The 26505-nt window shown below is 58.5% G+C and overlaps 11 protein-coding genes across 11 annotated transcripts; 7 read left to right on the top strand and 4 right to left on the bottom strand.

Annotated features, from left to right (window-relative positions):
- Nucleotides 1–236: 236 nt before the first annotated feature.
- TRP4 (uncharacterized protein) lies at nucleotides 237–1863 on the top strand (the record flags this gene model as incomplete). Its single annotated transcript, XM_060600905.1, has 3 exons — nucleotides 237–689; nucleotides 872–1249; nucleotides 1312–1863. 3 exons carry the CDS (start codon nucleotides 237–239, stop codon nucleotides 1861–1863), a joined length of 1383 nt encoding a protein of 460 aa, XP_060457452.1.
- An 833-nt stretch (nucleotides 1864–2696) lies between these two features.
- On the top strand, nucleotides 2697–3218 carry CcaverHIS019_0410060 (uncharacterized protein; the record flags this gene model as incomplete). The annotated part of the gene is made up of 2 exons (XM_060600904.1): nucleotides 2697–2892; nucleotides 3040–3218. 2 exons carry the CDS (start codon nucleotides 2697–2699, stop codon nucleotides 3216–3218), a joined length of 375 nt encoding a protein of 124 aa, XP_060457451.1.
- Nucleotides 3219–3891: 673 nt separating this feature from the next.
- CcaverHIS019_0410050 (uncharacterized protein) lies at nucleotides 3892–4734 on the top strand (the record flags this gene model as incomplete). Its single annotated transcript, XM_060600903.1, has 3 exons — nucleotides 3892–4015; nucleotides 4063–4476; nucleotides 4511–4734. The coding sequence occupies 3 exons, from the start codon at nucleotides 3892–3894 to the stop codon at nucleotides 4732–4734; spliced, it is 762 nt and encodes a 253-aa protein (XP_060457450.1).
- Nucleotides 4735–5515: 781 nt separating this feature from the next.
- Nucleotides 5516–6043, top strand: CcaverHIS019_0410040 (uncharacterized protein; the record flags this gene model as incomplete). Its single annotated transcript, XM_060600902.1, has 2 exons — nucleotides 5516–5627; nucleotides 5796–6043. 2 exons carry the CDS (start codon nucleotides 5516–5518, stop codon nucleotides 6041–6043), a joined length of 360 nt encoding a protein of 119 aa, XP_060457449.1.
- A 250-nt stretch (nucleotides 6044–6293) lies between these two features.
- On the bottom strand, nucleotides 6294–7616 carry spp2 (uncharacterized protein; the record flags this gene model as incomplete). Its single annotated transcript, XM_060600901.1, has 1 exon — nucleotides 6294–7616. The coding sequence occupies one exon, from the start codon at nucleotides 7614–7616 to the stop codon at nucleotides 6294–6296; it is 1323 nt and encodes a 440-aa protein (XP_060457448.1).
- Nucleotides 7617–7820: 204 nt separating this feature from the next.
- On the top strand, nucleotides 7821–9489 carry VMA13 (uncharacterized protein; the record flags this gene model as incomplete). Its single annotated transcript, XM_060600898.1, has 6 exons — nucleotides 7821–7913; nucleotides 7956–8012; nucleotides 8112–8392; nucleotides 8430–8606; nucleotides 8642–8837; nucleotides 8968–9489. 6 exons carry the CDS (start codon nucleotides 7821–7823, stop codon nucleotides 9487–9489), a joined length of 1326 nt encoding a protein of 441 aa, XP_060457447.1.
- Nucleotides 9490–10806: 1317 nt separating this feature from the next.
- On the bottom strand, nucleotides 10807–11429 carry CcaverHIS019_0410010 (uncharacterized protein; the record flags this gene model as incomplete). Its single annotated transcript, XM_060600897.1, has 2 exons — nucleotides 10807–11037; nucleotides 11070–11429. 2 exons carry the CDS (start codon nucleotides 11427–11429, stop codon nucleotides 10807–10809), a joined length of 591 nt encoding a protein of 196 aa, XP_060457446.1.
- Nucleotides 11430–12525: 1096 nt separating this feature from the next.
- CcaverHIS019_0410000 (uncharacterized protein) lies at nucleotides 12526–12874 on the bottom strand (the record flags this gene model as incomplete). Its single annotated transcript, XM_060600896.1, has 3 exons — nucleotides 12526–12553; nucleotides 12599–12809; nucleotides 12847–12874. The coding sequence occupies 3 exons, from the start codon at nucleotides 12872–12874 to the stop codon at nucleotides 12526–12528; spliced, it is 267 nt and encodes an 88-aa protein (XP_060457445.1).
- Nucleotides 12875–13231: 357 nt separating this feature from the next.
- Nucleotides 13232–15422, bottom strand: CcaverHIS019_0409990 (uncharacterized protein; the record flags this gene model as incomplete). The annotated part of the gene is made up of 12 exons (XM_060600895.1): nucleotides 13232–13260; nucleotides 13313–13538; nucleotides 13573–13676; nucleotides 13711–13911; nucleotides 13946–14100; nucleotides 14149–14310; nucleotides 14599–14675; nucleotides 14716–14846; nucleotides 14882–14974; nucleotides 15025–15098; nucleotides 15143–15153; nucleotides 15219–15422. 12 exons carry the CDS (start codon nucleotides 15420–15422, stop codon nucleotides 13232–13234), a joined length of 1467 nt encoding a protein of 488 aa, XP_060457444.1.
- Nucleotides 15423–15743: 321 nt separating this feature from the next.
- Nucleotides 15744–17078, top strand: CcaverHIS019_0409980 (uncharacterized protein; the record flags this gene model as incomplete). The annotated part of the gene is made up of 4 exons (XM_060600894.1): nucleotides 15744–15892; nucleotides 16024–16176; nucleotides 16259–16416; nucleotides 16510–17078. 4 exons carry the CDS (start codon nucleotides 15744–15746, stop codon nucleotides 17076–17078), a joined length of 1029 nt encoding a protein of 342 aa, XP_060457443.1.
- Nucleotides 17079–19211: 2133 nt separating this feature from the next.
- Nucleotides 19212–26316, top strand: ACC1 (uncharacterized protein; the record flags this gene model as incomplete). The annotated part of the gene is made up of 4 exons (XM_060600893.1): nucleotides 19212–19293; nucleotides 19558–19640; nucleotides 19706–19971; nucleotides 20058–26316. The coding sequence occupies 4 exons, from the start codon at nucleotides 19212–19214 to the stop codon at nucleotides 26314–26316; spliced, it is 6690 nt and encodes a 2229-aa protein (XP_060457442.1).
- Nucleotides 26317–26505: the final 189 nt, after the last annotated feature.

The following is a 26505-nucleotide window of genomic DNA, read 5'->3' as shown; positions in this document are numbered from 1 at the left end:
CTATATCCATACTCGAGACGGCAATAGCCAATGATAGTGGGCTCCTTGATGGTCTTTAGTGGGCAGCGGAAGTAATCGCCACGTGTCAGGTATTAACCTATCGCGTTATCGGTTTGGTCGAATGCAAATAGCATGAGATTATCGAGTCATTGCAATCTGGTCGGCTCGGACAAGCGGAAACGACGAACAAGAAGCTGGACACGACAGCTCTCATTCCTCCATCTACATCAACCATCATGCCCGCCACCGCAAACGGATCGGCCACGGACTACTCCCCGGAGACCTTCAAGCACCTCTTGAAGAAGCTTGTCCAGAGCCCCACAGAGTTCACCGCTGAGGACTGTGGGCAAGCGTTTGAACATCTCGCGCGTGACCGCGCCGCGCCGTCGCAGGCCGGCGCTTTCCTCACAGCCCTGACGCTTTCCGGCCTGGACACGAGTGCTTCTGTTGTCGCGGCGTGCGCGGACGTCATGCGTCACCACGCCGTGCCAGTGAATAACGTCAAGGCGGAGCCTGAGAAGCCGCTCGCCGGACACGGCATGTGGGACTACGGTCACTCTGACCCCGAGGGCGACGGGTACACTGGTCTCGTCGACATTGTCGGTACAGGCGGTGACGGCTGGGACACGTACAACGTCTCCACAACGGCGGCCGTGGTTGTGGCAGGTACCGGCCTGCGCGTTGCCAAGGTGAGTAAAAGCGGACTTCGCCCTCCGCTCTGCGTCGAGAGACATCGCGAGTACGCTCGGGCGCTCTTTAAATCTCAACACTCTGACAAGACGGTCATGTCGAGGAGTACTCGCCCTCCATGTGGCGCTCTGTTGTTCTCTATGAACCCCTTGCTTGCGCCATACCTCCGCTGACATCGCAGCACGGCTCACGTGCGGCCACCTCGACCTCTGGGTCCGCTGACCTCCTGATCGCACTCGACTGCAGGCTCTCGTTCCCCGTGGAGGCTCTCAAGGACTTCCTCCCGGCTTCTCCCTTCCTCTTCCTCTTTGCGCCCCATTACCACCCGTCGCTGGCACACATTGCCCCGATCCGTCGCCAGCTCAACTTCCGCACCGTATTCAACGTGCTCGGCCCTCTGATCAACCCAGCGCGCCCTCAGCGCATGGTCCTAGGTGTCGCCAAGTACGAGCTCGGCGACACTTTTGCAGAGGTTCTCCGCCTTCTTGGCGTCGAGCGGGCACTCGTTGTTTGCGGCAAGGAGGGATTGGATGAGGTCTCGATTGCTGGGCCAACCTGGGTGAGTGTCTCTCAGTGGTCTGCGCAATTCCTCCTCTTTCAGGGGTGCTAGCTAACATGCAGATCTGGCGGCTCGAGGATGGCAAGATCCACCGTGGCGAGATTGACCCTGTCAAGGACTTTGGTCTGCCCTACCACCCTCTGTCGGCCGTTAAGGGTAGCACGCCCGAGGACAACGCGCTGACCTTCAACGCGATCATGGACGGTACAGCGCCACCCCCTCACCTCGCGAACCCAGCGGGTCCCGACGCGCCTTCGATGGAGGCGATCACGGACTACATCCTGATCAACGCGGCCGTGCTTCTGCACATCTCGGGGCGTGCCAAGACGTGGCGCGACGGAGTTGCGCTAGCGCGTGAGAGTATTGAGAGCCGCGGCGCACGCGCAGCGTTCGACGGCTTCCGCAACGCGAGCAAGCGTGCGATGGGCGAGGAGGAACTCGACCTCCCTGTGCTCGAGGACGACGGTGGTGTCGCGGCTCGCAACGGTTTCGTCAAAGCGTGGCTCCATCGTCGCAGGAGTGGACACTCGACACCTGTCGAGGACGACAGCCCAGACATGCGCGCGCTGCGCGCGTCGCTTCCCAGACTCGAGGAGGCTGCTCACGCCGAGTAAGTTTTCAGTGTGGTGGGCGGCGAGCCTTCTTTAAACGGTCGGCTCTGCTGCAGTTGTAGGCCAGATGCTTGGTTCTTGAGATGTATGCGGTGTTGGGAGGAATGCAGATTCCACAGACTTGGATCCGACAAGCATGGTCTTCTGCTCGAATGTGACAAACACATGACGATTGACAAGGTATGCTGCAGACAAGGTTGGGTGAAGGGTAGGCGGAATCTCCGGTGGTAGCCTGGCTTGGCAGAGCGGGGCAAAGGGGGCCCACATCCGTTATTCCCACCCCCTTTCGTCGACGACTACGCCACTCTGTGACGAGTTGGCGTACTCGCGTCTTGTGACCTCTGTGACGAGTCGGCGCAGTCCATCGGCAAAACCCGAACCCGTACGTGTCAAGCGGGCCCACCGGTTTCTATCCGATCTCTAGAGCTCTTGAACTCGTTTCCCTCCCTTGCATCCTCAGCTTCCCCTTCCCCTCACTCCCAAACACGCTCGTGCACTCACGTCCGCACTGATCACTCTGCGCTCACGACCACACACCCGCCATGCGCCTGGCAACGGGGATCACCCATTGTTCAAGCAACTACAAATAACGTCGGCGAACAAACACCGCGACCGTCAGCAATTTTAGTGAACACAAAGATCAACACGACGATCAGCGTCGACGATTACGGCGTCTCCGCTCACGCTCCACCTGGTCTGCGTACATAATTTACCTTTTGTCGAGCAAGGCGTTCACTCCCCCCTCTCGCCTCCCAACGCAATCACTCAGACGCACTGCTCATCTCCTCCCCCGTCTCCCCTCTCTTCTTCTCCTCCACCACACACCTCCCCTCGACATGCAGGTGCTCTCCCGACACCGCCGGATGTTTTCGAACCCCGGACCGTCGCCACCGCCGGAACCCGTTCTGCCAGAGGACACGAACCGGATCCTCATCGCCGTGCGGAGTCATTACAAGCTCCGTCTGCGACCGGATGACCACCTCTTCGTCGCCGTGTCGCGTTTACTCAACGGCGAGCTGGTGCGGCAGCGAGGTGAGTACGAGTGTGGAAGGAGCAAAAGTGGAGGTAATGGACGCAAGCCGACAAAAGCAAGGGGAAGCCTTCACACAAAGGAAGCGTTCCCAGGGGTCGGGTTCATTCCGCCGACCTGAGCGAATGATGGCAAGGTGCTGACCCCAGCCATCCGCCGTGGCGACAACGCCATCACCGTATGGGATGACAAGATTGTCATCACGACGGCGGGGCGTATGGACGTCGACTTTATGCTCTGGGCGGTTAGCGAGACGGAGGCGACGTACCGTGAGGGCTGGCTGGTGACGGGTGTCGCGAGGGATCCGAGCAATGGGAGCTTGTTGTGAGCTGGCCGGGCTGAGAGTCAAGTTGAGCATCGGTGTTGGTAGTGTCATATCTGTCTGCATGTTGTGAGAATGTTGACATGTGGGGGGTTTGCGTTGATGTCAGCTCGCCACCTATCGTTGCAATGCTCTTTGTATGCATGATGCATACCTCATTCGATTGGGTTGTTCGCTTGAGAAACATGTGCATGCTTGTGCCCAACACCTGCCAAAGCCGGGCCTCGAATCGACCTGATCGAAGCACCCTGTCCAGGCACAAACACAACACTGGACAACCTGCCTGGATTCCTGCATCCCAGCTGGACAGTTGGACAGCTGTACGAGATCTACTGGCCTCCCGCTTCCGTTGTACCACGCGGTACGGCATCAGTCAGAAAAGCTGGGCATGCCGCAAGTGGGCGTGACTGGAGGCGCGAGCGAATTGGAGCTTACCGCGGACGCCACGCAAACAAAGACGAGAGCCATGTCAGCTGATGCCATCGCCCACCTGGCCCCCATTCCCCAGCAAAGCACATCCGAGAGCGGTATCGGCGGTTGCCACCGGCCTAGCTCCGGACGTCATTCATCCGCGGCCATTTGTACCCTCACCCTCCAAAGATCGACACATATCAAGGGTGTAACAATTGTGATCGTCCACGCCCCAACACACACTCACACTCGCACTCACATACTCACCATGGCTCCTCACGTCCACGACAGGATCTACTGGGTCTTTATCCCCATCAACACCGAGGTGGTCGACGGTCCACAGTGGGACTCGCTCGCTCTCACCCTTGCCAACAAGCTCTGGTACTTGGGCTGTGAGTTGCCTTCCTTTTTTCTCCAGACGGCGTTTTGCTAATATCAGATGCGCCCAAGGGCGAGATCACCGTTACGCATGGAAACAACGAGGTCGTCATCCCGACGCATCACCCCCTGAACAAGGATGTCGTCGACTACTGCGTCCGCCGAACGGGCGAATTCTACGACCCCCACACTGTTGGCCCAGTTCGCCGCGAGGAGAGCGACTTTTCGTCACCGCGTGCCGCCAATCTGTCCCTCGATAAGAGCATTTCGCCAGTAGTGCCCATCCTCACCGCGAGCGGAAACACTCGCCCCGCCCCCTCGTCTACCATGCCCAAGGGTCAGCACCTGCACGACAAGATGTACTGGACCATCATCCCCGTAGACAGCGCTGGCTGCGACAGGCACAAGCTGCAGGACGGTCCACAGTGGGAGTCTCTCGCCCTCGCCATCTGCGTCCGGTTGTGGCACCGCGGCTGTGAGTGTATATCGAGACCTGTAGCTCACCCCAGACGCGCCGAATGGCGAGGTTGTCGTCTCGCATGCCAACAACGAGATTGTCATCCCAACCTTCCACCCCGTTCCAAAGGACGACGTCGAGTACTTTGCCCGCCGTGCCGGAGAGTTCTACGACCCGCACAAGGTCGGCCCAGCGCGCACCGAGGAGGTCGACTTTAGCCACGAGGACGTCCCTCAGCACGCTCCCTCCACGTCCGCTGGCCCCACCGTGTCGTGAGATCGGATGGGAAGGAGATCGATTACCCCTTGAGACGTTAATGTGATGGAATGCAGAGCGGAATATTGTGGAATGTACGGTGTTTGATGAGCGTTAGTGTCGTCGTATCTCTGACTCAGCAGACAAAGGGGAGGCCGAGGTTGAGGCTGGATCTCACGTGGGGTCGGAACGGGAGAACTCCAAAATCGTAAGCCTGGCCATCAGTGTACCTTCTTTCGTCCTTTACGACCTCTTGGGACTCTAGAGAATCAGTAACAGCTGATGAGTGATGAGTGATGATTGATTATTGATGAGTGCGGGGCCCAGAAGCGGAGCGGAGTGTGGAGAGTGACGAGTGGCAAGGTTTGGATGAGGGGATTTGTGAAGGGAAGGGTAAAATGGGGGCTGAAGAGAATGAAGAGTACAGTGGCGCAATGATTCCTTTCGTTGAGCTTTGATGTAAGCTCAAGCCTCGGCCTAATCTTCCCCTGAATCGCTCCGCACCCATGGGTTAACACGGAACGTAATAGGAGCAAGGTAAGGGAGGCTGACGAGAAGCCAATGCCCAGTGGCGCGCCGAGGCGGAAAGCGAGGGAGGAGGGAAGGGCGGAGACAACTGAGAACAAAGGCCAACAACAACGCCCCTTCACGTGCAGCCAACGCCTCCAAGCCACGCAACTCAGTCACTCGGCCACTCGAGCCTCTAGACACCCCGAACTCCCCCGCTAGTCTTATATATATCAAGAAAGGCCGGTCGCACGACCTCCAGCACAGATCATCGCCACAGACCAACTCCAACAACATGTCCACAGTTCGCATCCCAGTTAACACCAACGGCGGACACCCACTGTCGCCCTCCCCAACGTTCCGCGACCTCGCCGATTACATCCACGCCCGGCTCGTGGCTGAGCGCAGTGAGTGTTCCATTATCCCATTCCAGACCGTCAACCTTGAAGCTGGAGGCTCGAGACTGGCAGATGGGGAGGACGACTCGGTGGCGGAATGTCACCGCTGTTCGTCACCGCGTACCTGGCTTGGGTCGTGCGACACCCATTCCCTCTCTCCACACCCGCTGACCACAGTCATCTCGCGCTGGGACCGTGCCGTGCACCACTCCGGCACCTCCATCCTCATCCAATCGCCCTCCCGGCTCCCTGCTCACATTGTCGAATGGGCTGAATCGGCAGCGCGCGAGTTCTACGCGCCTCTCCACGTCGGCAACGCAGTACAGGAGGAGCCGAGCGGCATAGCCAGAGCCATCGCAGTCGCCACTGGGATCGCCGTCGCTCCTGTCTCGCCAATCACTAAGACCGACACGGTCACCGCATAAGAAGAGTCAATCCCATCATCATTCCGGCGCTGCAGGCATGCCAGTTGCCGCCTTTCATCCATGCACTCCTCGCACGACGCACCACATGTACATATACTAATTGTGTAGAGGTCACATGTAATATACATTGTACCATGAGTCAAGGACGCGGCAGAGGCTGTCGCTTCGCGCTCTTGAGTGACGTCGTAAGGAGGGTGGTACATGGGTACATGCTGGAATGCTGCTCTACGATGCTCTACAGTACAATGCTCTAGGGGCGGTCGCGATTGCGATCACGGTCGCGCTCACGCCTGTTCCTGTCCTCATATCGGCTGCGGTCCCGGTCGCGGTCGTCACGACGAGACCGTTCACGATCGCGATCACGGTCTCGACGGTCGTCTCTGTCTCTGTCGCTCTCGCGCTCACGCGCCTTGCGCCGTGCACGCTCCTCCTCCGTCTCATAGCGTCTGCCGTCGCGATCACGGTCGCGGGTATCGCGCTCGTCCGTGCGTCTGCGATCCCTGTCGTCGCGGTTATCGTAGCGTCGCTTACTGTCACGGGAATCGCCGTCGTCTCTCCGCCGCTTCTCGCCCGGGCTGGTGCCGCGGGACCGGCTCGCTTCCCTCGAGTCCTCTCTGGCAATGCTTGCCTCGCGGCTCGGACCGTTCGAGCGTACCATGAGCGCGGCAGCATTGAACCCGCGCCCGCCGCGAGTAGCGCGCTCCTCTCGCCGCTTCTTCGGGTCTTTCCGGCTCGGCGGGAGCTCGGACGACAGAGCGGTCGCGCCGATGCCTAGCAGTGCCGGTCGGGGCTTGGGCACGTGCATCGGTGTGTCGTTCTTCGCATCATACCCCATACCGCGGAGCATGGCTGCGCCGAACGCTTCAACCGGCACAGCGTCGTAGTCGTCCAACGTGCTCTCCTCGGGGAGCGCGTCGAGGTGGCGTTCGAGCGCCTGGTCCTCCGTCATGACGTTGCGGTCCGCCGCGCTCTCGATCACCAGATCGTCCGCAAGCCGCTGCGCGTCCGAGACGGGGCGGTCGCCAGCGAGCACGGCCGCAAGCGCCTCCTCATCCAGTGTGAGGGGCTTGCGCTCCTCCTCCTTCACCTCCTGCTTGGTCTCCTGCTTGGTTTCGGCCTTGGTCTCCTGCTTGATTTCGGCGGCGACGAGCTCAGCTGGCGCCGGCTTACGGTCGTTGTCATAATCTGGGTCAATGTCGTCTGCACGCCGCAGTCCGCGCCTCTGCGGCTCGTCGCCCGTCCGCTCGTGGGTGACCACCGGCTCGTCATCCCGCCGTTCTGGACGGTATCCTGGACGCCGTGCCTGCGTCGTGACGGCGCGCCAGTCGCGGTTCGGCAGCGCTGCGATAACGAGCGGCTCTGGGGAGCGGCGGCCAACCTTACGTCCGTTCCCAAAGCCCTCGATGCGCTCGTCCTCAGCCTTGACCCTGGGCTTTGGGCGGCTACCCGACGCCGAGGTGAAGGCGTCGCCCTCCTCGTCCGAGTCGTCGGCGAAGATGCGCTGGCTCGGCGCGCTCCATGTCGACTTGTTCGTGCCAGGCGGCTTCACGGCGAGAGACACGGGCCTACTCATGATGCCCGTGGTTTTGGTGTTGGACAAGGTTGATGGGTGTTTGGATTGCAGATGTTGGTGGCGAAGGGATGGATCAGTGGAGGCAACTTATATGGTACCTACATTTAGACCCCCACTCTGTGCGTCACCATCCCACCCATCCAGCCAGCCGTCACCGTTGCATCTCGACACCATCGCCGGCGGTACATCTCACACCTCGGCACCATGGCAGCCGTCGAAGTAATCCCCCCGCCCTTCTTCAGCCCTTACCTGGACGACCAGCTCTCCAAGCTCGCTGCCAGGCAGATCCCCTGGGAGGTGAGGAAGGCTAATGCTGCCTACTGACGCCAGGGTTACCAGCGCGCCAAGCTGCTGTCGCAGGAGGAATGCACCCTCATCCGTTCTCTTGACAGGCTCGTGAGTGTGCTCGCAGAGCGCGGTGTACCGCAACAACATACGTCGCCGTATAATGGAAGACGCGTGTCCCAGCTCATTGCCTGAACAAGCTGACTCCAGCCCCTCTCACAACGCGGCCACAAGATCGCTACCGAGGGCGCGCAGTATGCCAAGCTCTACATCGACCTGCTGCGTAAACTGCAGCGCGTCGACACGGTGCAGGCCGTTCTCGTGTCCATCTCGGTCATGCTCGCGGACATGAAGGCGTTCCACTACTTCCACGACCTTCGCAAGGACAACCCGCTCGACCCGTACCAGCCCATCGTCAAGTGCCTCACGATGGACACGGATGAGGAGTTTGTCCACCTCGAGAGCCTTCGGATATTGGCGCTCCTCATTGCGTGAGCTTTAGCTTTCCCATTACGCAGCTGATAGCAGGACGGACTCGACCGACTTCCCGGACGAGCTTCTCCCCACTCTGCTCACGTCGCTCGCGTCGTTTATCAACGGCCCGCACCTCCAGTCCCGCGACATTGCGACGCAGGTGCTCAACGCTGTTCTGGGCAAGAAACAGTTCCGCTCCGCGGTGTGGAAGCAGGGCGATTGCATCTCGGGGTGAGTTGCGGTTAGCTTGGCATAGCTGACAGCAGTCTCGTTAAGTGGCTCAAGGACAACATCTCGCCGCAGCAGCAGTACGGGGCCATCTCGTGCATCTGGCAGCTATCGTTTGAGCAGAACGCCGCTGAGGGGTTGGACAAGAAGTACGACATCGTTGCGCTGTTCACCGAGATTGCCAAATCGGCCGTTAAGGAGAAGGTCATCCGTGTGATCGTGGCCACGTTCCGGGTGAGTGTAGTTGTGCTTGGTTGCGAAGGGCTGCGCGATGGCTCACTCTTGCTTCCTGTCGTCTGCTTCCTTGGCCAAGCCATTTTGAAGCCTCCCCAGCTCAATCACCTGAAAAGCAAGCTGACAGCAGAACCTGCTTACTCTTGCACCCTCGCAGAACCTCCCGTCAATGTTCGTCGTGCGCCTGCTCCCTTTTGTCGACTCTCTCACCGAGCGCAAGTGGAGCGACGAGGACGTGGTCGAGGACCTCCAGTTCCTTAAGGAAGAGCTTAAGGAGCGCCTCGAGGGCCTGACGACATTTGACGAGTACGTCTCCGAGCTCGAGTCTGGTCACTTGGTCTGGTCTCCCGCACACGAGAGCGACGACTTCTGGCGCCTCGAGGTTGGCCGCATCCAGACCGAGGCGAACGGCAAGCTCGTGCGCCGCCTCATCGAGTTGCTCAACACGTCGCACGACCCCGTCGTGCTGGCCGTTGCTTGCAACGACGTCGCCAAATTCGTCAAGTACGGCGGAGACAAGAGCAAGCAGCTCCTCAACGAGGGCAACGGCAAGACGCGCGTCATGCAGCTCATGACTAGCGAGAACCCCGACGTGCGGTACTGGGCCCTCATGGCTGTGCAGCAGATCATGAGCCAGCACTGGTTGAAGTAACAAGTTGTGATAGACAAGGATGTATAGGTAGTGCCCGAGAGGTGAGAGGAGGTGGATTAATCAAGTGCGAGTTGAATGACAGATCTCGGGCGTTGTAGAAGACTTACAACGACTTTCAGGGATTTGGATCATGTACTATCCGTGCGATGCCTGATATGTGGCTGTTAGTCGCCGTCGCGCCACGCGAATGTCCGTGTACGATAAGTGGAGAAGTACTTGTGACGCTCGGATAGCCCTAAGCCACGGGGCGCCCAACTTTGACCAGGATGAGGCGGATTGCCAGGCCGCGAATCCGTGGCGGAAGTGATGCAGTTGGACCGTAGGGAATAAAGTAGGGGAAAAGCCGAGGTTACGGTGGCGCACAATGAGCTGGGATCCAAGACAAAGCCCGTTATCAGTTGCACGTGATGGAGACCAGTGCCTGCCTTTACAGCTGGCTGCCAGGAGACAACGCTCATTCACATTGGGACCATTCCCTTTAAACCGACTTTCTGCCAACCCTCAAATTCTCTGTAAAGGCGGTAACACTGGTGGTCCAGTCGAGCGCGCCCCCCTCATTGCCACTCTCGAATATTCAACATAGCGGTGCAGAGGGACGTGGCCTCTCCCCACCAACCAACGTCCAATAGGGCAGTGATTGTTGAGCTGCAACGCCAGCTGGCGGTGGCGCGGCATAGTTAATGTATATACACTATTTATTGTGAAACCGGTCGGTTCTGAGAGGGAAACTGCAAATTGCTCACGCCACGTTTGGTTCCTAATCTCAACTTGTTGTCATACCGACTAACCATCCAGTTGGCACATTGTCCAGATCTCCAGCTTGAGCGTCACACTTGGCACTCCCAGTTTCCAACTGCAAGTTGCCAGTTGCCATGGGTACAATCTGCACCATGTCGCGGGCCTCGACCAGGAACACTTCGACGAGTTGATGACCGAACTGAAGCGTCTCGACATGGCGTGCGCGCCAAGGTCGAGTTCTAAGAGCACGTGGCCAACATGCTGCCTAGTTGTCTTCGGCAGAAAGCATCCGACAGAGAGCTTACGGAAGGAAGGGAATGCGATGCACCACAGCGGAGCCGGGTTCATGCGCAAAGAGTGCAGGTGTGTGGTCGCCGCATGCCAGTTGCTTCTCGGGCGAGAAGGTGATGGCGTGACATCGCGAAGGCCCCGAGAACCCCAACATACAACGATTCATGTAATACAAAGTAATGACCGTGCCGTGTGGCCGATAAAATGCACAGCTACACAAAGTGTCCGTTCCCACAGTGTCTATCCCTTCCCCTCCCCTTTACCCTTTATCCCTCATCATAACTTAGATCACACCACTTCCTTCTTGTCGTCGTCGTCATACTTCGGCGGTGCCTTGCGACTGACCTTGCGCACGATAGTCGTGGGCGGCGCGACGTGGTGCACGACGTTCATGGGCTTCATGAGCGGGACGGCCATGGGAGTCATGATAGGTGGAGCGGGCGGGGGACGGTCGCGGAGGGTCATGGCGAGGTGGGCCGAGCGGCGAGCGAGGTTGCGCGTGCGGAGGGCGAGGATAACCTTTCGTTAGCCGGATAAGAAGCAAGACGTACAATGACAATAGCCTCGAGGGCACAGATGATACCGAGGACTATGGCCGCGATTGAGCCTCCCTTCATCTCTGAGCTAGAGCTGGAGTTGGGGGGACTGGTCTGGATGCTCGCGCCCGATATTGTTATCGTCACGATGGGTTTGACGGAGGTGATGGAGGGGAGAACTGACGCGCTCGACAATGAGACCGAGGCCGAGACTGGCGCTGAAGTGGGAGGCCTAGAGACCGCGGAGGAGATGGTTGATGTGAGGATGGGGAAAGGTGGGGAGGAAGGTTGAGAGGAAGAGACAGAAAGGGCCGAGATGGGTGTGGGTGCCTGTGCGCGCACGACGGCGAACGCTAGGAGGGCGATGAGGAGCATGGTGTTGGCAAAGGATCCAAGGATCAAGGAAGGGTGGTGAAAAAGGCAAAGAGAAGAGAAGAATGGATGATAATGAGATGGGGGATTTCTGCCATGCTTGGGGAGGGGGAGGGGGGTTAGCAAGGAGACGTGTAATGGAAGGTCAGTGCGTCAGATCTTGTTCGGGCGTCCGTCCGGTGGCCTGTCAGGTCAGGCATGTCACTGCTTTGTCGGGATGCGCAGATCAAATGCTGACGTCGGCTGTGTCATAACGAGGAAGGCAAGCTGTACTGGTGCACGAGGGTGCTGCGAGTGCGGCGAGTTCGGCTGTCATGAGACCAAGTTTGGCTGCGGGGTGGCGAGGGTGCGCCTGCAGTATGTGCCAGTGCCATCAGCGCATCATTCGGGTCACGGCTGCGCCCGACTGAAACTTTGGTAGAGAAGAGGTGCGTGTGCTGAGAGAGAGTATAGTCTTTGAAAGCATCGCTTCGAGGGTTCGACATTAGTCTCATTCCTCGTTCCGTTGCGGAATGGTGAGCGCCGACTTGGCTTGAGGTTTGAGACTTGAGGCTTGAGGCTTGAGGCTTGAGGCGTCATCCAGTTCTCCGATGGATCCACAGATGCAATGGTTGTCCGCCGTCCGCCTGCCGCCGGGCGCGTTAGCCTGCTGGTTTGATCGGCGACTCGATGCATGCTCTGAACCCGTGGATTAACCAATTCAGAATGCTTATAATGAAACCGACATGACCCTGGGTCCACTCTTTCAGTTTCGGAACTGCCCCACTCTTTTGACCACAAAACACACTGTGCTTGATCTGACCGCTTTCAACAGCACACACATCCTCCCTCGAGAAGGCACCCAGCCCACCGTCCCCACATCATCTAGCAGGCTATGACTGGGGCCACTGCGAAGACTTCTTCCAGAACCCAGCACCCAGCAAACTCGCTGAAACGGGTTCCGCGTTCGAGCCATCGGGGTTGATCGCAACATTCCTTAGGCCCACTGGACCAAGTCCGTTGCCCAGTTACCACGGCGGCGGGCAGGGCCCAGCTGACCCGGGAAACACGGAGTCGCACGCGTCCCATCCAACCTACGTGCCTGTAATGTTGTTGCTGTTTACACAACGTATGTTGTATACATAGTCCTGTTGTCAGTTCTGCAACCCCTTCCGCTGGAGGACCCAACTCACCAGATGGAATCGATGGAACAGGCTGAGCGGCTTGAGCTCCTGTTTGCGGTGACATCTACGGCCGCAATAGCACAGCGCACGGCCGCGTTGATCACCAACATGAACAGCACTGTATTGATCCGCTTGATAGTTGGGATACCGGTCATCGCAGACGGCAAAAGGTGCAGCAGCAGTACAAGGACTAGACCGAACAAGGTGAAGAAGGCCAGAGCTGGGGTCAACAAACGGCGCGATCCACACGCACGTACAGATGTACACTATGAAGGACACCTCCATTTTGATTTAGTTAGAACGACGAAGATGTTCGCACTGAGATGGATGTGGAAGTGGTGATAGTGACAGTGAGAGGTTGCTGTTGTTGGTCCTGATGTTTGGCCAAGGCGTGGCGTGAGACTTTGGGCTCCAGTCAGTTGTGGCGCACAATACATGTAGTCTGTGCGGCGTAATGTTGACAGATCTTGTGGCGTGTGAGTCGGACTCATCCCGTTCCGGGGACCGAGGATCCGAGCTGAGACATGGAAGGATCCGAGTGAGATATGGAAGTTGGTGGTACATACAGGCCCTGCGCCAAAGAGGGCAATGACGGCCAGTTTACGATTCGCGCATTGGCGCCGTCTAAGTCGATCCAAACTCCTACTTGCTCCAGATCTTGATTGTGCCGTCTGCGCATGGTCAGCACAAGTCACAGAAGCGACGCAGATCACAGGTACGCACCGAGGCTGCACGTCACCATCTCTCGCCCGTTCGGGTTGGTGACGACGGATGTAATTGCCTTCTTGTGCACCTGTGCTGGTCCGTTGTTCAGCGCTTTGGCGTCCAGGACATTCCAGCTCCAAATATTGCCATCCTCGTCGCCGGCAATCACTGCTCCTTCGCCACGGTTAAACGCCGGCTTGGACCGTGTCTGCGCAACTTTGTGACCTGAGAACGTCTGGAGGACCTCGCGGTCAGCTCTTATCACCTAAAAACCCTACCTTGCCGTTCATGCGGTCGAAAAGACGCAGTTTTCCGTCGGTTGAGGTGACGAGCATCGTCTCGCGGTGATTCGAGGGCGAGGTTGTCACAGCTAATACGGGATCTGTCATCAACTCCCGTCACGCCCAAGCACTTACGTCCAATGCAGTCCTCGAATACCTTGCCCATTCGCAGGTCATACGCGCGTACGTGCCCGTCTGCGCTGCCCGCGATGACCTCAACAGAGTCTGGTGGAATCGTCAAACTCGTGATGGACGAAGTCGCATCCTTGAACGTTTGCAATGGGTCCCGCGCCTGCGATCGCATGTCCCAGAGCATGACCTTGGCGTCGAACCCCGCTTCATGTCAGCCGCATACCAGGCATAAGCTCACCGCTCGCGAGGATTCCGCCATCGTTGTTGAACGCAACCGCGTTGATCTTGCCAAAGTGGCCTTGTAAGCGCCGGAGGACTTGCCCACTCATCACATCCCACAGGAGCACCATCTTGTCGCCACCGCTGCTCGCGAAGCGCGCATTGTCATGCGAGCTGGCATCAGAGGAAGGTCCAGGAGGGTGAAGAAGGACAATCACTCACATGTCCAGCGCAAGGACCTCGTGTGCGTGGCCCTTGTAGGACTTGATCTCCTTGCCCAGTATCGGGTTCCACAGCCTGATCGTCCTATCGCTCGAGCCCGAGAGGAGGTACTTCGCTCCGTGATTGTACGTCACAACATTGACTGCTCCTTGGTGCTCGAGGCTACTTGTTAACAGATGTTTTTAATGTGTAACCCACGTTTGTGATAGCCGGGAAGGGATTGACAAGGTGTCAGCACCTCCAGAAGCGGGCGCCGGCATGAGTTGAGTGAGACAGTGTGATGCTCAACTTGGAACATCTCGGCGTGACGACCACCTCCACCGCGGACGGAAGTATTTTGTTGACACCCCATCTCATCTCAGCAACCCAACATCTATGGTCTATGGTGCACCGAGAATGTGATACATATGACATGTCTAGAACGGAAGTACATTGGATGCTCCGCGAAACGCCATCTGTCCACCGAAGCGCAGAGTCGTGACGCCGCCGGGGAAGTACGCAGCAAGATATGTGAGCAGAGCAACCACCTGATGTCAGTTTGGAGTCTGACATGACATTGAAGCTCACCTGAACGATGGCGGCGACGAGAGTTCCGATCGTGCTGCGGATACCGATGGCGAAGAAGAGAGTGAGGCCCAGGGAGCCAAAGTACGCGACAGAAAACGGCAGGCGCTCAGCTGAGATGATGTGCTTGAGATCTGCGAGGTCAGTAAGTGTAGGCAGGATCCCTCACGGTTCACGGGGCCATGTAGGATGGCAAAACCCATCATGAAGAGGATCGATCCAAGGGTGAAGGCTAGTGCAAACTTGCGCGGCTTGACAGCGACTGTACGAGTTAGTCTCGTTAATGTCCTTTCGGGGTACGTGGTTACTCACGGATGGGGAGGAAGAGGAACGCGATAGCGAAGCAGGCCATCCCTCCGAGGCAGCATGCAATAAATCCCAAGAAGCTGTACGGTCTCAGCAGGCTCCCGCGCGCTGTCTGTGCACTCACCGTTCCCATCGCTGCCGTCAGCAGGGAATCCCCAGTGTCAGTTGTTGAAGCCCAAAAGTAGTGTACGATTACTTACTGAGAGTGCAAAATACGCTTCCTCCTCAGCGCTTTGTCCTTCGTTCCTCAGAGGGATATAGCCACTGAAACTATTCCATGTGCGGCTGAACATGTTGCCAGAGGAATTGTTGTTGGTCGAGCCAGCCGAATCGTCCTGGACCGAGTTCGCCCAGCGAAAGCCTGAGAGCTGGGAATGGAAAGAGTTGGCCGCGTTGGCGGACATGGCGCCGGTGAGTGGTGAAGGCGAGTTTGGTTGGTTTGAGATGAGGAGGAATGGATATTGGGAGTATGAGATGGAGTGGATGAGTCGAAGCGGTGAAGTTAACACGGTCTGTCTGTGTACAGTAGTAGTGGCCAGGTGGTGGTGGCCAAATGGCGCATGTGCCTGTCCGCCACCCACCGTCGCACAGACCATGACGGGTTGAACCAACTTTATTCGAGTGCACCATTTAGATCATCCTAAGTGCTCAACCACTGTTGATCACGACACCCCCCTCTCCTCCATTGTTGACCACATCCATCCAACCTCAATCAGACAGCATCCATGTCCAGACCTCACACCTCGGCCCACGCTGCGCCGCCTTCAAACCTCCTCCCACCTCAAGCGGCGGAGTCGAAGCGCGACCGCAAGCGACGCGAAACTGTCAACAAGATAGAGCTTCTCCACAGCACAAGCTGGCAGCACCGTGACGAGTGAGTAGCCTTCCTTCGACTCACCTTCCTTGCGCAATCGCAGCTTGCAGTAACACGCATCACGCGCGTACGGTGCCACGAGAGCATGTGGTTGAGGATGGATGGCGTTTGTGCGCCCACTGACGACCTAGGAAATTCTCCCAACAATACAAGGAGTACCACAACGAGAACAAGGCTGTCAACACTCAGCCGCCCACGTCGCAGAAGTACCTTCTCCGCCTGTACCCCAAGTCTATCGAGCGCGACGCGTTCCTCCAAAGATCGGAGACGCATTACGAGTACGCGTGAGTGCGCAGATTGGGGTGATGCTGGTGGAGGGAGGTTGTTAGGGCTTGGTTAAGGAACGAGCACGTGACTGACCATCAGATCTGAGCAGGCAGAGCGAATGTACAAGAGCGAACGAGCTCATATTGAGCAGCAGTACTGGGAGGCTCGCGACCAAATCCGGTCACGGCTACTTGCCGCCATGGACGAACGTCGGCGCAAGCTCACGGCGGAGAAGGAAGGAGGGGACATCGTTTCTGGTGAGTTTCGGCAATGGCTAGCGGCACCAGCTGTCGGAAATGGCCCCGTTCCCAACTCCAAGTCGCCGACGAGCAGCAAGCTAACTTGTCCAGAGGCACTTCTCGAGGCACAGACTCGCCCGCGTCCACGCCGCGCCCCGATCATCAACCGTGCTGAGCCTCGCTCGGTATCATCGCGCACTGATACGCCGCTCAACCTCCGCAGCGGTGGTGACTCGGGAACGTCGAGCCCCCCGGAGGGGCCCAAGAACAGTGACGACCTGATGCTCCACAACTTACTGGCCCCACAACTCGCTGTTATCAACACGGACGATATCCTCAGCCGGGATTCATCCGTGCTGACAGTCAAACCACCACCAAACGGCTTCCAGGCCAGCATGCAGAGCACGAAGCGCGGGCGAGGCAAGGGTGCAGATGGCGACAAAGAGGCTGGAACGGCAGCAGGCACCGGCACCGGCTTGGCGAATGCCAGCGGGCCAGCGGCGGCGCAGGCCACAGCTGGTGGGAAGCGCACAGCGACTGTCCAGTCTGGATGGGTACTTGGCAAAGCCCTCAACGACATGAAGAGAATGGAGGAGGCCACGATCCTTGAACGTGAGAGCGACTGGAGCCGGATCCAAGGTTCGCAGACGGGTCGCGGCCGGCGTGCTCGTGGCGACTAGCCATCTCGGCATCCGACGGCAGTTAGTGCGGTGACCTATTTCGGTGTGTTTGACAACTCGAGCCCTGATTTTACCGAGCTGCAAACTTCGAGATCACGTTCGGCTCGCATCACATTGCCCACTCGCTATCGCCTGCCAACATCGGAGAGTCTCCCATGTGAACCCTTCGCCATCCCTCCATCCATCATCCGCCTCTCGCCTGGACCAGCCAGTCCCGGAGATACGCGGTTAGTCACCACCATGAGGTCTGCACGTTGGAGGCAACCTGACTGGTCATTTACCCTTGTCCTTCCCCAGAATGTTGTGACTGTCATTTCTATGTATTGTTGCCGGTGTTGAGAGGAGAAAAGTCGCCCCATGGAGTGCACGGCTGGTTACGATGGATTGGGTAAATGGCCGACTTAAGCCGAGGAGCCGTGGTGTCCCCAATGCAACGTGCTCTTGTTTTCCCTTTACATCCTTCCCCCCCAAGGCCCCCATGCACCCCAGCACCCCATGCACCCCAGTATCCCCGACTGGGCTTGAAGGTGGTGCCTGAACGATTTCTAGGCCTCCCCTGGATGTGCGCGCGGGAGTAATGCAGCTTGCATGCTGCACCATGTAAGAGATCAGATGATATGAGGATCAACGTGATGATTACATAGGGTCGTACAGGGTGGGTGTCGTGGGTACAGTGGGAACCGCGGAAAGAGCGCTAGGCGGAAATGAGCGCCGCTAGTTGGCCAGTTGACAACTTGGCAAGTTGGCAAGTTGGCAGCTGGCTAGGCATTACAGGTATTGTAGGTATGACAGTAGATCGGAGAGCAGAAAGGCACTCGAGGTTTTGGCACGGGCCAGATGATTCATAAGACATGGGTATAACTAGGTGGCTGCGTGGCGCAGGTGATCCAGGTGATGCAGGTGATGCAGGTGATGCAGGTGATGCAGGTGATGCAGGTGATGCAGGTGATGTAAGTGTTGCAGGTGATATGCAACATGACAGACAGGGGGATTGTGTGGGAGGTGAGACCAGGGAGAATCGGTGCCTGTCTGGTATCGGAGCAGTGCGGATAGATTGCGATGGAGCAGAAGATGACATCTGGGCCAATCGGTCATGGTATCCACCCTCATAGCGCCCAGCAGAGTAGAGTAGAGCAGATGACTTGGAGTCTGTTTTGGGATGCATAAGCTATGGAGGACTTGGGGTTTGGCTCCCACAGCAATTGAAACGATGGGGTTGAGATGAGACAAGGAGGGCGGCTTTATCGTGGGATTTGATTAGTAGATAGAGGATGGAATATTATAATATTAGACCGAGTGATTAATTAGTATGGTTTTGTCAGATGATCAGAGGCCAAATGGGCCAAGTGCCGAAAATTGGGGCAAGTGCAGAGTGAAGAGTGAACCGGGCGGGATTACTCTGGGTGGCCGAAGGTGGCCGAACAGATTCCGCTGCCCCACTGTATGTCATGGGGAAAGAGGGATCAGTGGTCACTGGGTGGAGGTGGGTAAGTTGGTAACAGAATCAGGTAGAGAATCCAGGTCCAGATGATGCGTTCCTGCTCCGCATCTTGCCCGCAGGCCCACCTATCCCATGGCCCAGGGCACTCGGCTGGCCGGCTGACCTCTCCACCCCACCTATCCAACTCTCCCAGGTGTCCCATGTCCCAGGTCCCCAGTTATCCAGTAGCCCATGACAAGCGCCTAAAGGTCAGCACCTGTAGCACTTGCCCAAAGGCTCATCTAAGGTTACCTCACCGCCGAATCCAAGGCAACAACCCCGGCGCTCAATCGGCACTCTCTCACACAACCCCTGCCCCGCACTCTAACTCTCACCCCCCCCCCTTCCTCCTCCGATACCTTCATCTCTACCCTTTCTTCTCTTCTCGCCATCACTCTCCCTCCCTTCTCTTCTCATTCCTCTTCCACTTCTCGGCCAGTCTACTTGAACGCCTCTGTGCCGTGACTACTCTCACTCACTCCATCGTCCTCCCCCTTCTCCTTCATTAGGCGCTGGCAAGGCTTGGAGGTCTTCCTAAATCACACACGGCTCCAACGAGCTCCACCATCTTGCCCCGAGGCTCTCCCTCGTACACTTCAATCTACAGCTTTACAGCTGGGACACTTGTGCAACTTTAACACTACAACGCCATCATGGCCGCTGTCGCTCCCAGCGGTGCCAACGGTGGTGCCGCCGGTGGTCAGTATGACCACTCGCGCGTCTCCCAATTCATTGGTGAGTAACCGTTCCAGTTGTCATTCTTTTTCGTTGGGGTTGCGACGGCCTTGAAGCTTTGGATGGCGCTCGGGTCCTTCCAAACGCAGGTTACCAGTAGCTGCATCTGCGGACCAACTCCTGTCCAACACGCACACACACACGCACACATTCATGACCGACGTAGCTGACACTACCTTCCCTCTCCCACTCGACCTTGTACATTATCGTCTCTATCGCTCTTAACTCTTCTTCTTGGTCCCAATGGACTTTCCCGCATCGCAGGCGGCAACTCTGTCGACGTTGCCCCTACTGGCGAGGTCACGGACTTCGTCAAGAAACACGGTGGTCACACCGTAATTAGCAAGGTGAGTGAGATGAAAAAGGAAGGCGGCGATTTGCGATTTTGTGGGGTTTTGTCTGACGTACACAGGTCCTGATCGCCAACAACGGTATCGCGGCCGTCAAGGAGATCCGCTCAGTCCGCAAGTGGTCGTATGAGACTTTTGGCTCCGACCGCATGATTGAGTTTACGGTCATGGCCACTCCCGAGGACCTCCATATCAACGCGGAGTACATCCGCATGGCGGACCGCTACGTCGAGGTCCCCGGTGGCTCCAACAACAACAACTACGCCAATGTCGACCTTATTGTTGACGTTGCCGAGCGTGCCGGTGTGCACGCCGTCTGGGCTGGCTGGTGAGTGATGACTGCCGGTGGCGCCGCGCGGCCCTATCTAATCGCCCGGAACCCAATTTTGAGCCCCACACTAACTCTTTCTACAGGGGCCACGCCTCGGAGAACCCCCGCCTTCCCGAGTTGCTGGGCAAGGCCAAGATTATCTTCATCGGCCCCCCGGCCTCTGCCATGCACTCGCTTGGTGACAAGATCTCGTCGACCATTGTCGCGCAATCGGCCGACGTCTCTTGCATGGCTTGGTCCGGCACTGGTATCACCGACACTGTCCTCTCGCCTTCCGGCTTTGTTACCGTCCCCGACAAGGCGTACGACGACGCCTGCGTCCACGATTGGGAGGAGGGCCTCAAGCGCTCCGAGCAGATCGGATGGCCCGTCATGATCAAGGCTTCGGAGGGCGGCGGTGGCAAGGGTATCCGCATGATTGACTCGGGCGACAAGTTCAAGCAGGCCTACCAGGCGGTTGCCAGCGAGGTTCCCGGCTCACCGATCTTCATCATGAAGCTCGCTTCGGCGGCGCGCCACCTCGAGGTCCAGCTTATGGCTGACCAGTACGGTAACGCCATCTCGCTCTTTGGCCGTGACTGCTCGGTCCAGCGTCGCCACCAGAAGATTATTGAGGAGGCTCCCGTCACCATCGCTCGTCCCGAGACTTTCGAGAAGATGGAGAAGGCCGCTGTCCGTCTTGCCAAGCTCGTCGGCTACGTCTCGGCCGGCACAGTCGAGTACCTCTACTCGCACCACGACGACTCGTACTACTTCCTCGAGCTCAACCCCCGTCTCCAGGTTGAGCACCCCACCACCGAGATGGTGTCGGGCTGCAACATCCCGGCCATCCAGCTCCAGGTTGCCATGGGTATCCCTCTCCACCGCATCCGCGACATCCGCACTCTCTACGGTATGGACCCGCACGGCTCAACGGAGATCGACTTTGACGGTGACAAGCCCGGATCTTCGCTCACCCAGCGCAAGCCCAAGCCCAAGGGCCACGTTATTGCTTGCCGTATCACCGGTGAAAACCCAGACGCCGGCTTCAAGCCCTCGTCTGGTGCTCTTACTGAGCTCAACTTCCGCTCCAACTCAAACGTCTGGGGTTACTTCTCGGTCTCGTCGGCCGGTGGTCTCCACGAGTACGCCGACTCGCAGTTCGGCCACATCTTTGCCTACGGCATGGAACGCAGCGAGGCGCGCAAGTCGATGGTCGTCGCTCTGAAGGAGCTTAGCATTCGCGGCGAGTTCCGCACTACTGTCGAGTACCTAATCAAGCTACTCGAGAAGCCGGAGTTTGAGAACAACACCATCACCACTCAGTGGCTTGACGGCCTCATTGCCGAGGGTATGACCTCAGAGCGCCCGGACACCACCCTCGCTGTTATCTGTGGTGCCACTGTCAAGGCCCACATTGCCTACGAGGCGTCGGTCGGCAAGTACAAGTCGATCCTCGACCGTGGCCAGATTCCCACCAAGGACACTCTCCAGACCTTCTTTAAGACCGAGTTCATCTACGATGACGTCCGCTACTCGTTCGCCATGGCCAAGTCTGCGCCACTCCAGTTCACCCTCTACCTGAACGGCGGTCGCATCTACGTCGGCTGCCGCAGCCTCAGCGACGGCGGTCTCCTCATCTCGCTTGACGGCGCCTCGCACACCGTCTACTACCGCGAAGAGGTTGGCGCGATGGTCGTCTCGGTCAACCAGCAGACCTGCATGATCGAGGATGAGCGTGACCCTACTCAGCTTCGCTCGCCCTCGCCGGGCAAGCTTGTTCGCTACCTCATCGACAACGGCGACCACGTTGACGCCGGCCAGGCCTACGCTGAGATCGAGGTCATGAAGATGATCATGCCGGTCACTACCACTGAGAGCGGTATTGCGCAGTTCATGAAGCAGCCCGGTGCCCAGCTCGGCCAGGGTGAACTCATCGGTATCCTCACCCTCGACGACCCTACCAAGGTCAAGTTCGCCAAGCCGTTCACTGGGATGCTCCCCAGCTTCGAGCTCAAGAACGGCCGCTACGGTACCAAGCCGCATCAGCGCCTTCGCGAGCACCTCGAGATCCTCTACGACAACCTTGCCGGCTACGACAACACCTCGGCTGTCACCGCTTCGCTCAATGTTGTCCAGTCCACTCTCCGCGACCAGGACCTCCCGTTCGCTAACGCGCACGACGTCCTCTCGACACTCCACGGCCGTATGCCGCTGAAGCTCGAGGAGCAGGTCCGCCAGATAATTGACACCTGCCGCAAGGACAAGCTCGAGTTCCCCTCGAACAAGCTCAAGCGCACCATCGACAGCTTCATTGACGAGAACGTCGACTTCAAGGACCGCCAGAGTGTCACTGCCGCGATCGCTCCTCTCCAGACCCTCATTGACGCCTTTGCATATGGTCTCAAGGTCCACGAATGGCAGATCTACGCCGACCTCCTCAACTACTTCTGCGAGATTGAGGAGCCGTTCGCCGACAGCACCCTCACCCAGGAGGAGATCGTCCTCAAGCTCCGTGAGGAGAACAAGGACCTGGACCAGGTGGTCAAGCTCGTCCTCTCGCACTCGAAGGTTGCTTCCAAGACCAAGCTTGTACTCCAGCTCCTTGACCTCGTCAAGAGCGAGTCGCCCAAGGCCGAGTCGACCACTGAGAGCGGTGTTGCCAAGGCTCTCACTCGTCTCTCCGAGCTCGACAGCCGCCCCACATCCAAGGCGGCCCTCAAGGCTAAGGAGGTCCTCATTGTTGGCTCGCTCCCTAGCTACCAGGAGCGTCTCGGCCAGATGGAGCGCATCCTCAACTCTGCCATTACCACCAGCTACTTCGGTGAGGCCGGCAGCGGTCACCGCCTTCCGTCCGGTGAGGCCCTCAAGGAGATCACCGACTCCCGCTACACGGTCTTCGACGTGCTGTCGACTTTCTTCGACTACAAGGACCCATGGGTCGTCCTTGCCGCCCTCGAGGTCTACATCCGCCGCGCTTACCGCGTGTACAACCTCATGCACCTCGACTACGAGCCGTCCACTGAGACTGGCGGCCCCAACATCGTCACTTGGAAGTTCAAGTTCGGTGGTGCGGGTCTCGAGGCCGGCACTCCTCGCGTCGACTCGTCGCGTGACATCACTCGCCTTGCCAGCATGAGCGATCTCACTTACCTCGTCCACGCTAAGTCGGAGCCCATGCGCTTCGGTCTGATGACCTCGTACAACTCGCTTGAGGAGCTCAAGGATGGTTTCGCCTCGCTCCTCACTCGCTACCCTTCGTTCGACCGCGAGGAGTTCCGTGAGAAGTACGGCAATGACGCGCGTGACCCCAACGTCCTCAACGTCGCGCTCCGCCTGTTCCACGACGAGCAGGTGCTGGACGCCGAGCTCCTGAAGGCGTTCCTCGCCGTTGTCAACGATAATGTCAAGGCTGTCGCCAAGACTGGCTCGCGCCGCATCACCTTTGTTGTCTGCCGCAAGGACCAGTACCCCTCGTACATCACCCTCCGTGAGGGTGCCGACGGCTTCTGGAAGGAGCAGGAGGAGATCCGTAACATCGAGCCCGCCCTTGCCTACCAGCTCGAGCTTGGACGTCTTTCCAACTTCAAGATCACCCCCAAGCCCTCGACCAACCGCCAGATCCACGTCTACCAGGCTGTTGGCCGTGAGAACTCGTCAGACGTTAGGTTCTTCGTCCGCGCACTTCTCCGTCCCGGCCGCTTCAGCGGTACGATGAAGCAGACTGAGTACCTCATCTCGGAGACCGACAGACTCGTTGGTGACGTACTCGACACTCTCGAGATTGCACAGCAGGAGTACCGCCAGGCTGACTGCAACCACATCAGCGTCAACTGTGTCTACTCGCTGAACGTCAGCTTCGACGACGTCCAGGAGGCCCTGGCGGGATTCATCGAGCGCCACGGCAAGCGTCTCTGGCGCCTCCGCGTCACTCAGGCCGAGATCCGCGTTGTCATTGAGGAGGAGGACGGCAACCAGATCCCCATCCGTGCGTTCATCGAGAACGTCTCGGGCTTCGTTGTCAAGTACGAGGCATACCAGGAAGTCACCAACGAGAAGGGCAAGACGATCCTCAAGTCGATCGGCGATCAGGGCCAGTTCCACCTCCAGCCCGTCAACTTCCCCTACCCCACCAAGGAGTCGCTCCAGCCCAAGCGTTACCAGGCTCACGTTATCGGTACCACTTACGTGTACGACTTCCCCGACCTGTTCCGCCAGGCTATCGATAAGACGTGGCAGCAGATCCAGCAGCTGCTCCCCAACGTCAAGATCCCCTCTGACCTTCTTCAGGCCACTGAGCTTGTTCTTGATGAGCATGGGGAGCTCACCGAGGTCAACCGCCCGCCTGGAATGAACTCGTGCGGAATGGTCTCCTGGGTCTACACGATGAAGACCCCAGAGTACCCCAAGGGCCGCCGCGTCGTCGTCATCTCCAACGACATTACGTACCAGATTGGCTCGTTTGGCCCTATCGAGGACGAGTACTTCTACAAGGCTACCCAGTACGCTCGCAAGCACGGCCTCCCCCGTGTCTACTTGTCGGCGAACTCGGGTGCCCGCATCGGTCTCGCCGACGAGGTCATGGCTCTCTTCGACGTCGCCTGGAAGGATGCCGCCAAGCCCGAGAAGGGCTTCGACTACCTCTACCTCACGCCCGCCAGCCTCGAGAAGCTGGAGGCCATGGGCGAAGGCTCTGTCCAGACTGAGGAGATCGAGATCGCTGGTGAGCGCCGCTACAAGATCACCGCCATCATCGGTCTCAAGGACGGTCTCGGTGTTGAGTGCCTGAAGGGCTCGGGTCTCATCGCTGGTGAGACTTCGCGTGCCTACGACGACATTTTCACCATCTCGATGGTCACCGCCCGCTCAGTCGGTATCGGTGCTTACCTTGTCCGTCTTGGCCAGCGTGTCGTCCAGGTCGAGGGTCAGCCCATCATCCTCACTGGTGCCCAGGCCATCAACAAGGTTCTGGGTAAGGAGGTCTACACCTCGAACATCCAGCTCGGTGGCCCTCAGATCATGTACCGCAACGGTATCTCCCACCTTACCGCTGGCTCGGACCTTGACGGTGCCCTCCAGATCGTCAACTACCTCACGTTCATCCCTGCCAAGCGTGGCAGCGCCATCCCCATCCTCCCCACTGGCGACTCTTGGGACCGTGATGTTGCCTGGAAGCCGCCCAAGGGTCCCTACGACCCTCGCAACTTCCTTGCGGGTGCTGTCGAGGACGACGGCTTCCGTCCTGGTATCCTCGACCACGGCTCGTTCTTCGAGACCATGGGCGGATGGGCGCAGACCATTGTCACCGGCCGTGGCCGTCTCAACGGTATTCCAGTCGCCGTCATTGCCGCCGAGACCCGCACCATCGAGCGCATCGACCCCGCGGACCCTGCCAACGAGAACTCGACCGAGAACCGTGTGGCTCTCGCTGGTACCGTCTGGTTCCCAGACAGCTCGCGCAAGACCGCGACCGCCATCGAGGACGCGAACCGTGAGGGTCTCCCGCTTATCATCTTCGCCAACTTCCGTGGCTTCTCGGGTGGTATGTCGGACATGGCTCAGGCTATCCTCAAGGAGGGTGCCAAGATTGTCGACGGTCTGTCGAGCTACAAGCACCCCATCATCGTCTACCTCGTCCCCAACGGTGAGCTCCGTGGTGGTGCTTGGGTCGTGCTCGACCCCGCAATCAACCCCGAGTACATGACCATGTACGTCGACAACGAGTCGCGTGGTGGTGTCCTCGAGCCCGAGGGTATCGTCGAGGTCAAGTACCGCCGGCCCCGTGTCCAGGCCACGATGGCCCGCCTCGACCCCGAGTACGCCAAGCTCAAGGCTGCTGCCGAGAGCGCTGTTGGCGCCGAGGATAAGGCCAAGGCCGCTGCTGCCCTCGAGGCCCGTGAGAAGCACCTCGCACCCTCGTACCACAATGTTGCGACCGAGTTCGCTGACCTGCACGACCGTGCTGGCCGCATGAAGGCCAAGGCAAACTGCATCCCGTGCGACTGGGAGAACTCGCGTCGTGCCATCTACTGGGCGCTGCGCCGCAAGCTGTCTGAGGTCCGCATCATGAAGAAGATTGCGGCTGCCAACCCGGACCTCACCTACCCCGAGCGCAAGGATCTCTTCGCCCAGCTCATGCCGTCGGAACTCGGTGACGACGGCGAGGTTGCGGCCTTCCTCGAGAAGAGCAGCGACGCGGTCGAGGACTTTGTCCAGCAGATCCGTGACGACTACTGTGCAAGCAACATCGTCTCGTGGGCCGGCTCGAACCAGCGCGGCGTCATGGAGGGCTTCCAGCGGATTCTCTCGTCGCTGCCGGCAAACGAGCGTGCGCAGTTCGTTGCCTCGCTCTCGCAGCAGTAAACGGCGAGAAGACTTCCATTCCGTTGTGTCCATTGTCTCTGTAGGAAAGGAGCCAAAGGCTCCCGTGTGTTCATACTGCCACACAGATCGTTGCATTCAGTCCATAGAACATATATACAGCGTGCAGGCCCACTTAGGGTGCAATGCATGAGCTTGAATCAAATTCGAACAACTGCCAAGACGCGCCAT

Source organism: Cutaneotrichosporon cavernicola (assembly GCF_030864355.1).
Source record: "Cutaneotrichosporon cavernicola HIS019 DNA, chromosome: 4".
Taxonomy (NCBI): Eukaryota; Fungi; Basidiomycota; class Tremellomycetes; order Trichosporonales; family Trichosporonaceae; genus Cutaneotrichosporon; species Cutaneotrichosporon cavernicola.
This window is presented reverse-complemented; position numbering and strand designations above follow the sequence as displayed.